The sequence below is a fragment of the Pogoniulus pusillus genome, chromosome 38 (genome assembly GCF_015220805.1).
Source record: "Pogoniulus pusillus isolate bPogPus1 chromosome 38, bPogPus1.pri, whole genome shotgun sequence".
Lineage (NCBI taxonomy): Eukaryota > Metazoa > Chordata > Aves > Piciformes > Lybiidae > Pogoniulus > Pogoniulus pusillus.
Window position 1 is genome coordinate 305,001 of NC_087301.1, and position 16,455 is coordinate 321,455.

Sequence of the window (16,455 nt, forward strand, 5' to 3'; positions counted from 1 at the left end):
TGTGTTTGGGGTTTCTGCATGTGTTTTCCTTATGTCTAGACAATGTTTTTCCTACACTGAGTTCTGTGTATACACAAAACTCAGCTCCAGCAGTTCTTTAGGTGAGGAAGCTGAGGGGAGATTTAGACGGAGAGTGGGAAGAAAATGTTTACAGTGAGGGGGCTACAGGAGAGCTAGGGAGGGAGTCTCCACTGTTTGGAGCATAACCCTGTGGGGGGGACTTTTGAATGGGAGAGAGCTGGGAGAGGGGAAGTTCAGACTGGAGATTAGAAAGAAATTGGGAAGAGTGAGAGTGGGGAGAGACTGTGACAGGTTGCCCAGGGAGGTTGTGGCTGTCCCCTCCCTGGAGGTGTTCAACGCCAGGTTGGATGAAGCCTTGAGCAGCCTGGGCTAGGGGCAGGTGTCCCTGCCCATGGCAAGGGTTGGAACTGGAAGAGCTTTGAGGTCCTTCCCAAACCATTCTACGAAGTCTAAATGGTTTCTGTCCAGTGTGAGAACACCAAGGAGCAAAGAGGCAGAGTGTGATCAGAGGAAGGTGGTGGTGAAAAGCGACTGCAAACCAGATCAGATCAGATCAGTGCTTGCTGTGGGCGTCAGTGCTGAAACCAATTAACTTGATTAAAAAACAAACAACCAAACCCCCCAAAACCACCACACAAACCCCTTCAGCTTTAATAATGCAGTACACTGCTGAGCCACGGCTGCAGGGTGGGTGAGAGCTGTGCTGAGCTGAGCGTCCTCCAGCCGCACCTCGCCTTGCTGCCATTGCCCTCTGCCGGGGGACGCTGAGCCTCTGCCACCACCCAGCACAAGCCTCCTGCTGCCAGCAGGGCAAAGGAGATTCTTCCTGCAGAAAAAAGTCCTTCCAAACTCTGCAAAACAAAGCATTTGAACCCCCAGACTGCTTAGGTCTGAGTGTGGTGGTTTGGGGCTTTAGCCTGATCTGTCTGAACAGAAGAAAGTGTGCTGTGTGTGGTGGCAAGGGGAGATGCATCTGGGTGCTAGACTGGAGGCTGGGGAGAGATTCCTGAGGCACTGATACAGGTTGTGCAGGGAGGCTGTGGATGCTCCCTCCCCAGAGGTGTTCAAGACCAGGTTGGATTAGGCCTTGAGCAACCTGGGCTGGTGGGATGTGTCCCTGCCCATGGCAGGGGGTTGGAACTGGATGAGCTTTGATGTCTCTTCCAACCCAAACTGTTCCATGATTCTTTTAAATACCTCCAGGGATGACTCCAGCACCTCCGTGGGTGATTTTCAGTGGGAAAGGGAAAGTGGTGTTACAGCAGGGCAACAGGGGAGTGAATGCTTTGAAGAGAGGCATCACAGGCTCACAGGGTGTCAGGGATTGGAAGGGACCAAAGAGGTCATCAAGTCCAAGCCCCCTGCCAGAGCAGGACCACACAATCTAGCTCAGGGATCACAGGAACACATCCAGACAGGCCTGGGGAGGCTCCAGAGAAGGAGACTCCACAGCCTCTCTGAGCAGCCTGTGCCAGGGCTCTGGCACCCTTCCAGCCAAGAAGTTCCCCCTTGTGTTGAGCTGGAACCTCCTGTGTTGCAGCTTCCATCCGTTGCTCATCCTATCACAGACATTGCTTTCCCCAGGCTCATTTTCAGCTACCCTGCTGTGTGTCATGAACAGCATCAAAGCCATCTTCAGCCTTGGCAGCAGGAGATGTTTCGGAGGCAGGGCAAGCCCCTGCATCTTGGGCTGTGAAGCTGTGACTTCTCTCAGCAGCAGTGTAAAATCACAGGTGCCCATGTGCTGCCTCGCTGCTGTCCTTGGCAGGAGAAAAAAGATTTCACCTTTTGCAGCTCTCAGTGTGTGCTGGGGAGGTGGAGAGAGGCTGTGTCACAGCCGGGCCCGGCGTCACCCCGCACTGAGGCCCTCGCTTGCATTAAGCAGGTTGAGAGGGAGCACGTTTGGAATGCTTCAGCTAGAGCTGGATTTCACAGTGCTCACAGCAAGCCCCTGGTGAATTCTTCAGATGTCCTTCAGTCAGGCTTCTCAGGGTCATCAAGAAAACCAGATGGCTCCAGGAGTTAGCAGCCAGCCGAGGTCTTTGCTGCAGAGCAGGTTACGTGGCACACCCTGGGTGCTGCCAGGCAGCTCGGGGTGCACAAGTCTGGGTCAGTAACTGGGGCTCAGGCTGTGCTGCTCTGTGGCTCCGTGGTCTGCCCCAGCCACCCATCACCATCTGTGCCATGGATCCACACTGGGGTGGTGTCCCTTTGGGCCAGAGGAGCAGGGTGGACGGGGAGGGTACCCTGCAAGCAGGGTACATCTGCTGCCCGCGGTGCCAAAGCAGTTCAGCATTCTGCCAGCCTCAGGAGGACACGGGGAGGAAGCCTTCCCGTGGGGACAGTTCCATCCAGTCCCTGGCTGCTGTCTGCTGCCAGAGCAGCAAAGCCAAGCCAACAGCTCTCTCTGCTGGGGCAGCGGTGGGCTGGGCTGGCCCTCGGCAGCTGGACCACCACAGCGGTGGATGATTGAGCCAGGAGCTGCTAAGTGCTCTGGAGCAAATTCAACGGAGTCGATGCTGGAGAGACCAATGCACAGATCGTTGGAGCCACTCCATTTCCCCGGTGCTGAGGGGATGGGGAGCAGGGCAGCACCCAGCCCCAAGGTGCCCATTCTCCATCAGAGGAAGCCCAGGGCCAGCCCTGTGCTGTGGAAGGATGCCGACAGCTGGAGTCTGAATTGGCAGGAGGCAGGGACAAGGCTTCTTTAAGGTAAGAGCAGTGGATGCGGAGGAAGCTGCCCTTGACAAGTGGGGCATTTGATGCGTGCCAGCCCACGGTGGCAGCTTGCCAGATGCTGTGAATTGACTCCAAGTGGCTCTTTTTAGCCTCTCATTTCCTTTAATGCCCCTCCAGTGGCAGAGTCCCTTGGCACTTTACCAGGCAAGGTGTTCAGTCTCTTCAGAGCTGCACCTTACAGCTCTGCCCTCCAGGGATGCTCCAGCGCCTTGCTCTGGCTTTGTCAGAGGATTCAGAGGATGCCTGTGCCCAGCGTCCTCCATCCAGGCACTGACAGCAGCTGCAGGGGCAGCAAGCATGAGGCCAGGTACTCTTTCCTGAGGGCACTGTGTGTTTTGTCAGTGCTGGGCCAAAGGGATTTCTCTGGCTCTGGGATCTGGACTGGGGTGCACCAGAAGGCTGCAACAGCTCCTCGTCATCCTCCCTGGTTTATTCTGTCTGCACGAGGCTGCTTTCTCTCGTTCTGAAACATACAAGGGCAAATCCACCTTGCTGGAGAGGCTTCCTCGAAGGTCAGCAGCTGCATAGAGCACATCCTGGGGCTGTGGAAACCTTTATCTGCTGGTTCCCCATACTTGGCCGCAGGAAGCTCTGCTTTCTGTAGAGCCAGTTGTCTTTGGTGGTCAGTTCAGAGGTTTGCTGTTTCTTCTGGAGGCCCCTCTGGCTGCAGCTGGCCTCCTTCCATACTGCTGTGTCCCTGCATTTCCTACGTCTGAACCTCCTCTCTCCCAGATCAAAGCTGTTGTTTCTCATCCTGTCACTCCCAGCCCTTGTGGTGCTGAGGGACATGGCTTGGTGGTGGTGGCGTAGCAGCAGTGGTGGGATCGTAAGCTCTGGGTGAGCAGTTGGCCTTGACCTCAGAGGCCTCTTCCAACCTCAGTGGCTCTGTGGTTCTGTTCTTTTATGGTTCTACAACTTTGTGGTTCCCTGATTCTGTGATTTTATGGTTCTAGGATTCTATGCAATGAAGCTAAACAAACTCCAAGGGTCTTGGGGGGAAAACAGCCACCAAAACATTGCAAGATAGCTTTGTACTTACAGCCTGGGCTTGAGAAGCTCCCCTCTGATTTAAGGGGCTGGTCTGACAGTTGTGGAGTGCTGCAGTGGCACTGCCTGTCCAGCCAGGGGCTGTGCAGTGTGGGAGGTCAGCGCGTGTCCCTGCCTTCTGCTGCAACGTTCCCTGGGCTCTCCCTTGTCTGCATTGCAGCCTTTTTAGCAGCAGGTAACACATCCCCCACCTGGGAGCAGTGGCACTAAACTGCTGCCTGTGTTTGCAAGCTGCCCAGCCTGCCTGGCCCTGCTAAGTGATGTACTTTGCTTGCCAAGATACTCGGATAAAATACAGCCTGCTTAAATCTTGTATGTGCTTGTGTGGAATCAAAACTAAGCCATTGTGGCAGCTTAATACACTCCAGGCACAGCACCTCTGAGATGGGGAAATGAACCTGAACAGGAGGTTGGGAGCCTGAGCTGAAGCTGGTGGCAGCAAAGGTGGCACCAGGATGGTGTGAGCTGAGGGAGTGGGGGGCTCACCAATAGGCAAAGGCAGGGGCAGAGGCTTCACTGCAGCTGTGTTCCAGAGAGAGCAAATGCAGCCACCCCCCCACCCCGACCCCTTGAGGTGAGGAGCAGCTGAGGGAATTGAAGCTGTTTAGTCTTCAGAAGAGGAGGCTGAGGGGAGACTTCAGCACCCTTTGCAACTCTCTAAAAGGAGGTTGGAGTCAGGTGGGGGTTGGTCTCTTCAGGTTCTTCTCTCAACAACAGGATAAGAGGAAACAGCCTCAAATTGTGCAAGGGGAGGCTCAGGTTGGATATTAGGAAGAATTTCTTCCCAGCAAGGATTGTCAGGCACTGGTGCAGGCTGCAGTGGTGGAGTCACTGTCCCTGGAGAGCTCTAAAAGCACTGTGGGTGTCCAGGTCTGGAACCTCTGTCACAAGTAAGATCAGGACATGCTGGAGCTTGTGCAGAGCAGGGCCACCAGGATGCTCAGAGGGCTGTGGGGACAGGCTGGGAGAGGTGGAGTTGTTCAGTCTGGAGAGGAGAAGGCTCCAAGGTGACCTCATTGTGGCCTTCCAGTATCTGAAGGGGGGTACTGAAAAGCTGGGGAGGGACTTTTTAGGCTGTCAGGTAGTGCTAGAACTGGGGGGAATGGAACAAAGCTGGAAATGGGGAGAGTCAGACTGGATGTTAGGAAGAAGTTCTTCAGCATGAGGGTGGTGAGAGCCTGGCACAGGTTGCCCAGGGAGGTGGTTGAGGCCTCATCCCTGGAGGTGTTTAAGGGCAGGCTGGATGAGGCTCTGGGCAGCCTGATGTAGTGTGAGGTGTCCCTGCCCATGGCAGGGGTTTGGGTCTGGCTGATCCTTGTGGTCCCTTCCAGCCCTGACAATGCTGTGATTCTGTGATCTGGTGCTGAGGGATGTGGTTTAGTGGCAGTGGCTTAGCAGCAGTGATGGAGTTGTGAGCTCTGGGTGAGCAGTTGGACTCAATGGTCTCAAAGGTCTCTCCTAACCTCAACAGTTCCATGATTCTGTGGTTCTGAGTGCTCTGTCTGGCAGAGGGAGTTGACCTGGTGGGTCAGAGGACTTGCTGATGCATCAGACAAGTAATGTGGTCGTTATGGTCTCTGCATCCTCCTCGAGGCTCCTCGGTGCTGTGTGGCTCGGCTGGCTGGTGGGAGCGGAGTCCTTTCCCACCAGGGGATGGTTCAGGCCCTGCAGTACTGAGCCAGTTGTGCACGGCTGAAGCAAGGGACACCCTTGACAAGTGGGTGCAAAGGTTCTGGCCAGCTCTCCCTAGCTGGCTGGACACATTTCTGTCACTCACTGCCCTGGGTTGACTTGTCCTTGTTAAGGAGGATTTGTGAACCTTTGCAGCACCTCCCTAGCACTTTTCTGTGCCTACTCACCTTTGCTCTGTGTTGCAGGTTTCCTTCCAAGTGAGTCCCTGAGGTTCCTGCTGGCAGCCCCAGCAGTGTCCTGTAGAAGTGCCCTCCTGCTTCTGGTCGCAGCAGCCGAGGCCCCTCCAAACCTGCTTCTGCAATGGGTGGGTTGTAAGCACTGGTAAGACCCACGAGTCGTGTCGCCTCCGCTGCTCTCTGCCTCTCACTCTCCCTCTGTCCTTGCTCCTTCTTGCTCATTTACTTCTCTTCTCCGTGTGCTCTGCTGTTCTGTCTCTGGGGTTTTCACTGTCAGGTAATGAGGAGCTGTGGGCCCAGTCAGTCTTGGAGATGCCGAAGAGACGAGACATCCTGGCTATCGTGCTGATAGTCCTGCCCTGGACGCTGCTAATCACCGTCTGGCACCAGAGCACCATTGCTCCGCTGCTTGCAGTGCACAAGGGTGAGAGAAATCAAACCTGCCCATGCCAAGTCTGCACATCCCTCCCCTCGCCCTCATCTCCTCTCTCATTTCACTTCTCCGTAGCAGCCATGCTCATCTCAGCCCCCTCCACCGGCCATGCTTCTGCAGAAGCCTTCCCACTTCTGCTGTAGGAGCAGCCCAGTGCTCGTACGGCGTCTTCAGAGGCATCAGGCTCCAAGCCGTGGGATATGCTTCCTGCACTTGGAGAGCTCTTTATGGCCAAAGTCCAGAGCATGGATGTTTTCCTTTGTCCCCTGTTGATCCAGAGGAGAGAAGTCCCTCCCTGCTGGCCCTTGCAGCATTCTGCACACAAGTAAGTCCAACGTGAAAGCTGCAAGAAAAGAGAGAGAGCAAATGAAACAAAACTGGCACTTGAGACAGCTGCTCTGGGAGACAGGCAAGGAGCAGTGTTTAAGTGTCCTCAGGAAAGCATCAAACTGGTGCTCTTGAACTCTGAGGGGAAGGCAAACATCTCCCTTGCTTGCTTGGTGGAGCTACAGTCTGAGGCAGTCAGCTTCCCACTACCTGCCCACACAATACATTTAATGGAGCCCTGGCCCAAGTCAGAGCGATGCAGGAAGTTCTGAGGGATCATCTCTGGCCAGAAGGGTCCTCATTTTTATCTTGCTCTTGGCACAGCAATGGCCTGCAAGGGCTGGGGGGGCTCTTGAGGGCTGTCCACACTGCCTGCTGCTGTCTTCAGCCTTGGTCCTACCCTTCTGCTGAGCATAGGGCAGGTGGATCAGCTTAGGGAGGCTTGTCTGTGAAAGAGGCCAGCTCATGTTCCTTCTCTGGTCCCTTTCTCTGGCAGAATCTCTCTCCTTCTCATTTCAGTGTCCACACCTGCCCTCCACAAACACTTACCCTTTTGCAGTGCAGTATGATCTGCACTTTGAATTGTCCAGAGTCTGTACCAAGCAGCTTTAGCTTTGCCTGTGACAGTGACTGCTTTGGGGAGAATGGCTGTGGTCCCCTCTGGGCGGCATCTTGGAGGATGAGTGCTCTACTGGACCGAAACAGGCTTGAAAGCCTGCTAGGAATGTACTCTGCACCACTCTGATTTCTGTGCCCCATCCCAGGCCTGTCAGGAGAGCAGAGAGGTCCTGCAGTACCCTGCCCAGCTTCACTGACTGGTGCTTTCTCATCAGTTCATTTCCTGCCTCCCCCAAGCCCAGGGGCTTCAGTGCCTCAATGCAGAGTTGTGAGTCCTGTCCTGCTCCGTGTGGTGAGTGCTGGAGCTCTTCAGGGATCACAGTCACATAGTGCAGCAGGCTGGAAGGGACCCTCAGAGATCATCTTGTTCAACCCCCCCCCAGGGCAGCAGAGACATATCCAACTAGACCAGGCTGCCCAGAGCCACATCAAGTTTGTCCTTGAATGTCTGCACGGATGGGGCCTCGACCACCTCTTTGGGCAACCTGTTGCAGGATTTCGCCACCCTCATTGTGCAGAACTCCCTCCTGATGTCCAACCTAAACCTCCCCAGCTCCACTTTCAAAACCATTGCCCTCATCCTGTCCCCACAGGCCCTTCTGAACAGCCTCTCCTCAGCTCTCCTGTAGGTCCCCTTCAGATATAGAAATGCTGCTCTAAGGTCTTGTTGGAGCCTTCTCTTCTCCAGGCTGAGCAGCCCCAACTCATCCCCATAGCAGAGGTTCTCCAGCCCAGATCTTCGTGGCCTCCTCTGGACCCATTGCCGGTGGCTGATCCCTGTTGCTGATCTCTTTGCCTGGCGCCGGTTCTGGCCCAGCCGACCTCCCGTGAGCGCCGTTTGCAGCGCTGCGGCTCTGCCCGAGGCCCTCAGGCCGTGCTCGGTGCTGCCGTTCTGGAAGCAGGAACTTCTTTTCTCATCTGCCTTTGTCCCTCATTCCTGTGTTTACTTCTGTCCTTGTTCACGGCGCGATCCCGAGCTCCGAACCCAGGGGGGTGGCTGCTCTTGGCCAGCAGCCTGCTGGGCTCACTTCGGGGTGGGGGCGGGGGGGCTGCTGGAGGACTGCGTCCATCCAAGCTTGTTCCTCTCCCTCCTGCCCTCGCCCAGATGATGGTGCTGACTCCCGGCGCGACCTCGCCGCGGGCTTGGACTCCAAGGAGTACTGCTTGTCGGAGCGGGACATTGTGGAGGTGGTGAGGACAGAGTACGTTTACACCCGCCCGCCGCCGTGGTCAGACACCCTCCCCACCATCCACGTCGTCACGCCCACCTACAGCCGGCCGGTGCAGAAGGCAGAGCTGACTCGCCTGGCCAACACCCTGCTGCACGTCCCCAACCTGCACTGGATCCTGGTGGAGGACTCGCAGCGCCGCACGCCGCTCATCACCCGCCTGCTGCGGGACACGGGGCTCAACTACACCCACCTCAACGTGGAGACCCCCCGCAACTACAAGCTGAGGGGGGACATGAGGGACCCCCGCATCCCCCGGGGCACCATGCAGAGGAACCTGGCCCTGAGGTGGCTGAGAGAGACCTTTAACAAAAACAGCAGCCAGCCTGGCATCGTTTACTTTGCCGACGACGACAACACCTACAGCCTGGAGCTCTTCGAGGAGGTAAGAGCCTGCTGAGCTGGGGGGTGACTGGCTGCACACAGCAGACTGGTGCCCAGTGACAGGACAGGGGAAACTGGGTGGAAGCTGAGGCATGAGAGGCTTCACACAGTCACAGAAACATCCAGGTTGGAAAAGGCCCTCAGGATCAGCGAGTCCAAGCTATAAACAATGAATTAAAAGGCTTTGTAGAGCCAAAGGAAGGGGACAGAAGCTGTGTGCAAGAATCCTTTACCACTGTCAAACACCACAGCAATGCAATGTGCACATTGCTTCCACTATCAGAGGACAATAGAAATCAGCATTTTCTGGGACCTCTTTTTTTTTCCCTCCCCTCCATCTTTTTTTTCCTTTTTCTGGCTAAGTTCTTTCTCCAAGTTAACTTTTGCTCTTTTTCTGGGTAATTTACATCATTACAGCAGTAAAAATACTCTGATGCAAGGTTTAGAGCATACAGCAAAAAGGTTTTCTTTATTTTTTCTCTTTAGATGTATCAGTGTGGGGGTTTTGCCTTCCAATTTGTACCCAAGGCTGCATTCCTACCTTGCTACACTAAAGGAATGTTACAAAAAACAAAGGTAATGCACAAGAAGGAGGTCCACAGCTTGCTTGTGAGGAGGAATTTTTCCCCTGTGAGGGTGCCAGAGCCTGGCACAGGCTGCCCAGAAGGACTGTGGAGTCTCCCTCTCTGGAGATATTCAAGGCCTGCCTAGATGTGTTCTGTTCTATGTGATCTGCTCTGGGTGATCCTGCTCTGGCAGAGGTTGGATTGGAGGAGCTTTGGAGGTCCCTTCAGCCCCTGACATGCTGTGGTGCTGTGATTAGGGCTGGTGCTGTAAAAGATGCTGCATGGTGAGCTGAGGAGCTACTGTGTTTGTCCTCTCCTGAGCTCTCCATCAGGCTTGTTTGGTCTACTGGAGCTGTCCTGTGGTTTTCTCTGGGGTTTGGTTGCTGCTCTGCATTTCCCTGAGCCAGAGCACCCTGAGCCAGGCACTGGGAATCTCACTTGATCCTGTGACCACAGGCAGATAGTTTCTCTGTGAAGGAGGCTAATGAGGAGTTGCCTGCCCCCATGTGCAGCTTTCTCTAGTTGGAACTTCATCTGCTGTCTGACATGCCCAGCAAAAGAAACCTTGGCCACTCTCCTTCCATGTCCCACCTCAGAGGAGACTTCTGGCTGGCTCCTGATCCACCTTTCCACCTTTCTTCTCCACCACCCCTGTGTGCTGCACCTGTCTGCTAGTTCCTGTTCTTGTGTGAGGAGCCTCTGGAGTTTCTCTTTCCTCCTTACAGTTTGCATTTGTCTTTTCCTACCCCAGAGTCTCCACTGCTCACATTCTGTCGAGAGCCTGGCACCTGCTCTGCTCAGAGCCCCAGCTGGGGTGGCAGTGTCCTGTCAGAGTCAGGACTGGATGGTGCCAGCACAGTACCTGCAGGACTGCTTGCTCAGAGAGCCTCTGTGCAGTTGTCTCTAGGTTGCTGCACACACAATGAGCATGAGTTTGTCAGGGCTTGCTTCTCCTGCCAGCAGTGTGGAGCCCCCGTGCAGTGTTTGGGGGGGGAGGTTGTCTGTCTGCCAGCAGCCCTGTGCAGCACTCCCCTCCAGTGGCCCTCCTGTCCTAGCACCAAGGCTGAGAGGGTGTCTCAGGCTGTTGGGGCTGAGATCTCAGCCTGGAAGTTTGTGGCTTCAGGAGCTGTGGTGGCAGGTGGAATTTCAGCATGTCCTGACAGGCTTGAGCAGGGGATGGCTCCCATGTGCTTCCCCACCTTATGTTTGTCCCACTCCTCAGGGGGCTCTCAATCAGCTCCTGATCCTCTGCCTGTCTGCAGGTTTGCAGTGGCCGTAGTGCCAGGTACCCTGTGCCTCACTGCTTGCTCTCTCGCTTCCCTGAGGCTGAGCTCCTGCAGCAAGGGATAAACCAGGAGGATGATTCCTTCCCCATCAGCTGCCAGTTTTCCTGCCAGGGATTTTCTGTTGATTTGCTCCATAAGTCCCCCCTTTCCCTTCACTGATGGTTCTCACTTGAGCTTGGATAAGCACAGAAGCTTCTGAATCTGCAAGCAAACCCAGACTGCATTCCACAGCCCCCTCCGAGGCTGGCTCTGGCAGCATCTTGAGGCAGACACTGCACATGAATAAAGCAGGAAGGTTTCCTCGGCTCACAGAGGCTTCTCCCCTCCGAGATGCAGCTGCAGTTAAGGTCGGACGGAGCCACTGAGCTGTGTCGTGCAACGCAGGAGACTGCCGCTATTGCTCCCCGTGGACAGCGACTGCCGTTAGCCTCTGGATAATGCAGAAGGGCATCTGCCAGAGCTCTTCTGCTCTCGTTTGCAGTAATTAGCAGTGATGAGATTAGCTCTGGGAGATCCCTGATCTGCCTGAACGAGAGGCTAAGCCTGCCAGCCGAGCAGAACAGGGCGCTGGGGGCCAGGCGGGCAGAGTGGCATTCGGAGCATCTGCCTTGGCAAGTGTGGGCATCTCAAGTGTCCCCTGGTGGCTCCCATCCGTTGCTGTTGACTGCAGGGAGCAGAAGCATCCAGCGTGGTTCTGCCGGGTAGCAGGAGCAGCTCCAAAGCTCTGTCCTGCCTTTTGGGAGAGTCTGCATCTTGGCTATCCCTGAGGCTGTGAGCTACAGCTGCAGTGCCTCCCTCTGTGGATGCTTTGAGCCTTTCCACAGCTCAAGTGGGCAGCTCAAGCTCCCTGGCTTGCAGAGAAAGCTTTCCAGGGAGATGGTGCAGTCCTCATCCCTAGAGATGTTCAAGAAATGTGTGGGCATGGCACTTTCAGACATGGTTTAGTGGCCATGGTGGTGTTGAGTTGATTGGTTGGACTGGATGATCTTAGAGGCCTTTTCCAAGCCAAACAGTTCTGTGTTTCTGAAAGCCCCTCCCTTCCTATTTAGGCCATTCCTGCTGCTGGGCATGGCTCTGGACAGGGTGTCCTCCACTCTGTCCTGACTTCCCCAGCTGCCCGTGCAGAGGGCTGGTGCCCCACAGCTCTAAAGACTCCTCAGCCCCAGTTGTGTCTACCAATGGCTGTGCTGTTTTCAGTGCTGAGCACCCCCTTGGCTCCCAGGTTGTCCATTACTGTTGCTAGTGTTAGCTGCCACTTTCCACAGCACTTTGCTTCTCCAGCTCCAAGATGTCCACCCTTGTACAGGTGAGTTCTGAGCTCTGCAGCTTCCTCCAAGCCTGGGAAGCTGCACTAGATTATGGTCCTACTCTGGCAGGGGAGGTTGGACTCAATGATCTCTGGAGGCCCCTTCCAACCTCTAACATCCTGTCATGCTGTGAAGCTAGTCCAGGCTCTTGGCTCTAGGGTTTGTGCTCAAGTTCAGGGGCATTACAGAATCAAAATTACCCAGGTTGGAAGGGCCCTCTAAAGGTCACCTAATCCAGCCCCCCCATGCAGTGAGCAGGGACATCCTCAGCTAGGTCAGGACATCCTCTGCTGGGTCAGGACATCCTCAGCTGGATCAGGGCATCCTCAGCTAGGTCAGGACATCCTCTGCTGGGTCAGGGCATCCTCTGCTGGGTCAGGGCATCCTCTGCTGGGTCAGGGCATCTTCTGCTGGATCACCTCCTGCAGGGCAGTGTGCAAGGTGAAGCTCTGCTGGGGAGCTGGGTGGTGTGTCCAAAGCCACCAGCCCCCCGCCGTGTCCCACCACCGTCACCTCCTCTCCCCTCGCCTCCAGATGCGCAGCACCAGGAAGGTGTCGGTGTGGCCAGTGGCCTTCGTCGGGGGCTTGCGCTATGAGTCGCCCAAGGTGAACACTGCAGGGAAGGTCTATGGCTGGAAGACTGTGTTCGACCCGCACCGCCCCTTTGCCATCGACATGGCAGGCTTCGCCGTCAACCTCCGGCTGATCCTGCAGCGCCCCCAGGCCTACTTCAAGCTGCGAGGAGTCAAGGGAGGCTACCAGGAGAGCAGCCTGCTGCGGGAGCTCGTCACCTTGAGCGACCTCGAGCCGAAGGCTGCCAACTGCACCAAGGTATGGTCCCTTCGCCTGCCAACTGCACTAAGGCGTGGTCCCTTCGCCTGCCTGCACTAAGGTGTGGTCCCTTCGCCTGCCTGCACTAAGGTGTGGTCTCCCCATCCGCTTGCACGAACCCGTGGAGCCCTGGTGCACAGAAAGTATCACAGTATCACAGTATCATCAAGGTTGGAAGAGACCTCATAGATCATCAAGTCCAACCCTTTACCACAGAGCTCAAGGCTAGAGCATGGCACCAAGTTCTCCACGGGACAGCAATGTGCCCTTGTGGGGTGCATTAAGAAGAGTGTGGCCAGCAAGTCTAGGGAGGTTCTCCTCCTCCTCTGCACTGCCCAGTTTTGGGATCCCCAATTCCAGAGAGACAGGGGTCTGCTGGAGAGAGTCCAATGGAGGCTATGAGGATGATGAAGGGTCTTGAACATCTCTGCTATGAACAAAGACTGAGAGCCCTGGGGCTGGTTAGCCTGGGGAAGAGAGGGCTGAGAGGGGATCTGACCAAGGTCTATACATACCTGAGGGGTGGGTGTTAAGATGATGGAGCCAGGCTCTTTTCAGTGGTATGACAGGGAAGAAAGGGTATAAACTGGAACCCATCAACGTGAGGAGAAACTTCCTGTGAGGGTGCTACAGCCCTGGAGCAGGCTGCCCAGAATGGTTGTGGAGTCTTCTTCTCTGGAGATTTTCCAGACCCACCTGGATGTGTCCCTGTGTGCCCTGCCCTGGGTGACCCTGCTGTGGCAGCAGGTTGGACTGGATCATTTCCAGGTCACTTCCAACCCTTAACACTCTGTGATTCTGTGTGGTCTCTTCAGCACCCTGGGGTTGTAAGGGCTCCACCACTCAGTCACTTGTCCTCTTCAGTCAGAGGCTGTGGAATCAGTACTTGCCTTCTCCCTTTTCACATCTCTGCAATATCACTCAGGTTATCCACAGTAACCTGGATCTTTCTGTGCCAGAGGTTTTTCATGCCTGGGGTATAGGTCCCAACTCAGTATTAAAAAAGCTTCCAGGAAGCTTAATTTGGGGAGGAATTTTACTGCTGTCAAATGGCTGCTAATTGACTGTGCACATTGCCTAGGAGCCAGCAGGCCACGGGGCAGGGCCTCTGTGTGCTAAACAACACAGAGATGCAGAGCATGGTGGTGGCTCTTGCCCTAAAGACTGCCCAGTGTGAGAGCAGAGGCAGATGAATGCCTCCCTGGAATGACAGGGCAGAGTGTGAGATCCAGTGAGACAAAGCTGATCAGTGTGGCAGGCATCACTCAGGGCACAGCAGCAGCTGGGGTGCTGGCAGCAGCTTCTGGAAGCTTTGGGAGTAGCTGCACTGAGCACCTCAGGTGCAGAAAGAGACCTGATGAGGTTCCAAACCTGTCTGTATCCAGCACCTGAAAGCAGCTGCAGGAGAGCTGGGGAGGGACTTTTGACAAGGGACTGGAGTGAGAGGGTAAGGGACAAAGGCTTTGAGCTGGGAGAGGAGAGACTGAGACTGGAGATGAGGAAGAAATTGTTGAGAGTGAGGCTGGGGAGACCCAGGGAGGTGGTGGAGTCGCCGTCCCTGGGGCAGTTCAAGGCAAGGTTGGACGTGGCACTTGGTGCCATGGTCTAGCCTTGAGCTCTGTGGTAAAGGGTTGGACTTGATGATCTGTGAGGTCTCTTCCAACCTTGGTGATACTGTGGTACTGTGATACTGTGAAGTGTGAGCTCCCTCCCACAGCACAGAGCCCAGCAGCAGAAGTGGCAGGAGCTGCTGGACCAAGCTGCAGCCTCTGAAAGCAGGACCACTGCAGCTTATGGCACTGAACTGCCTCGGGTGGCAATGCCCTTATGGAGTGCCAGAGTGGGATCTGGCTTAAGGGAAAGCTCCTGATGTCAGCTGCGGGCTTTAGTTACGGAGCCGGGGGGGAAGCTGGTTGAGTGTGAGCACCGCTCCTGGCAGAGTGCAGCCCCAGGCTGTCACAGGTGGAGTGTGTATGTCAGAAGTAGAAAAAGCTCTCACCTGCTCCTGCTGGAGAGGAGAACTGGCTGCGAGACTCCTAGCACCTGGGCTGCAGCGGGGCTGATCCTGTAGCTGGATGAGGAGCCCACGACTGCTGCTCGCACGGCCCTGAGGGCCACTTGTGGAGAACAGCTTGGCTTTGCTTTCTCAGAGGCAGGTGAGGCAGTAAATTGCAGTGTGGCTGCAGTGGGTGAGCAGGTTAATTTGGGTCAGCAGGCTCTGAAGTGCTTGGGGGGGAGCAGTGAAATGGTTCTTTGGACCCACTCCAGGCAGCAGTTGGTCTCTGCCGCCTTAGTATTAGCAGGAGAGATTTAAGCCCCGCACAGGAGGTGACTGCTCACATCAGAGGCAAATTTGGTCCAACAGCTTCTTGGGAAGCTTGGGAGAGCTTCTGTTTAACCAGGAGGGTTTGAAAAGTGCTTTGTTCTCCCTGTAGGAAGAGAACATGCCCTGGTTTGTCAGAAAAGCAGGTGCTGGGTAGGGGTGGGTTTGCAGCTCCCTGGATGGAATGTGCTGAGCATTGTCATAGCAACAAGAGGGAAACCTCTGCCAGCCAGGAAATGTCAGCACCAACAGGTGAAGGGAAGCAGGCAACTGTAGCTCTGAAAGGAGAAATCTGCTCCCAGCAATTCAGGTTCTAGGAGCAAAGCAATAAAGGTAATTGAGTCTAGTGAGGAGAGAAGATTTTGAACAGCTTCCAGCGCTGGCTCTGCCAGCAGCACAGCACAGCACAGCAAGCAGCAGCTCTGGACCTGGGACCTTAACATCTGCAACAGCAGCCTGGGCAGTGGGATGGGCAGCCTCGGCAGGGCTGCAGATGGCACTAAGCTCTGTGGCCCAGCTGACAGGCTGGAAGGGATCCATCCAGAGGGACCTGGACACGCTTCAGAGTTGGGGCTGAGCAGTCTGGAAGAGAACAACTTGGGGGTGTCAGTTGGTGACAAACTGCCCAGGAGCCAGCACTGGTTGCTGGCAGCCCAGAGTCAGCTGTGTGCTGGCTGCAGCCAGAGCAGGGAGGGCAGCACTGTTCAGGGCAAGTCAGATCCTTGCTCCACTTCAACTGTTACTCCCTTGCTTACTTCTCAGGGAGGTGGTGGAGTCCCCACCCCTGGAGGTGTTCAAAAAAGGTGTGGCCATAGCATGGTTTATTGGCCATGGTGGGGCTGGGCTGCTGCTGGACTGGATGGTCGTAGAGAGCTTTTCCAGGCAAAGCAATTCTGAGCTTCTCTGACTCTCCAGTGATGAGGGAGCTGCCTTCCATCACTGGCAAGGCTGATGAGCCTTTCAAGGGAGATGGTTGATAACTACACGGAAGGAGCAGGTTAATGTCCCAAGACAGTACACTGTGAAAGAGGCAATTTCTGGGCACTGCCAGGGTGGGCAGCCCCAGCCTTGCCTAAATGAAGTTTTATGCAAACCTCCTCCCAGCTCTGAATGCACCATTAGGCTGCAGGGCAGGTGGTTAAATTGGGCTGTTGGTTTAATGTGCAAGAGTATTTGTTAGTGCAGTGAGGAGGTGCAGCTAATGACTTCTGCTGGCTTCTGCAGATCTTAGTCTGGCACACGAGGACAGAGAAGCCTGTGCTGGTGAACGAGGGGAAGAAAGGATTCACAGATCCCAACGTGGAAATCTGACTGGGCACTGCTGAATGGAGACCAGCACCAGGTGAGAGCTCCTGGGATTGACCCGTGATGATCAGGAGGGGGAGCATCACAGGGGAAGAGGGAACACAGCTTTTAAAGTGCTTTTTAATTGTCTTTTCTCACATATCTGACTCTCCCTTACTGCAAAACTTCTTG

The 16,455-nt window shown here is 55.3% G+C and overlaps 1 protein-coding gene across 7 annotated transcripts in view; it reads left to right on the forward strand.

The window, feature by feature from the left end:
* Positions 1 to 16,455, forward strand: part of B3GAT1 (beta-1,3-glucuronyltransferase 1) — an 87,724-nt gene that overhangs the window by 66,402 nt on the left and 4,867 nt on the right. For 6 of the 7 annotated variants that reach the window (XM_064173083.1, XM_064173077.1, XM_064173081.1 and 3 more), the window contains 5 exons: positions 5,685 to 5,803; positions 5,953 to 6,099; positions 8,159 to 8,667; positions 12,360 to 12,656; positions 16,204 to 16,321. In XM_064173083.1, coding sequence (XP_064029153.1) covers positions 5,800 to 5,803; positions 5,953 to 6,099; positions 8,159 to 8,667; positions 12,360 to 12,656; positions 16,204 to 16,290 — 1,044 coding nt within the window. In that variant the 5' untranslated portion in view covers positions 5,685 to 5,799 and the 3' untranslated portion in view covers positions 16,291 to 16,321. Of the gene's footprint in view, positions 1 to 5,684; positions 5,821 to 5,952; positions 6,100 to 8,158; positions 8,668 to 12,359; positions 12,657 to 16,203; positions 16,322 to 16,455 lie in introns of all 7 variants that reach the window. The other variant, XM_064173084.1, reaches the window with a different exon arrangement.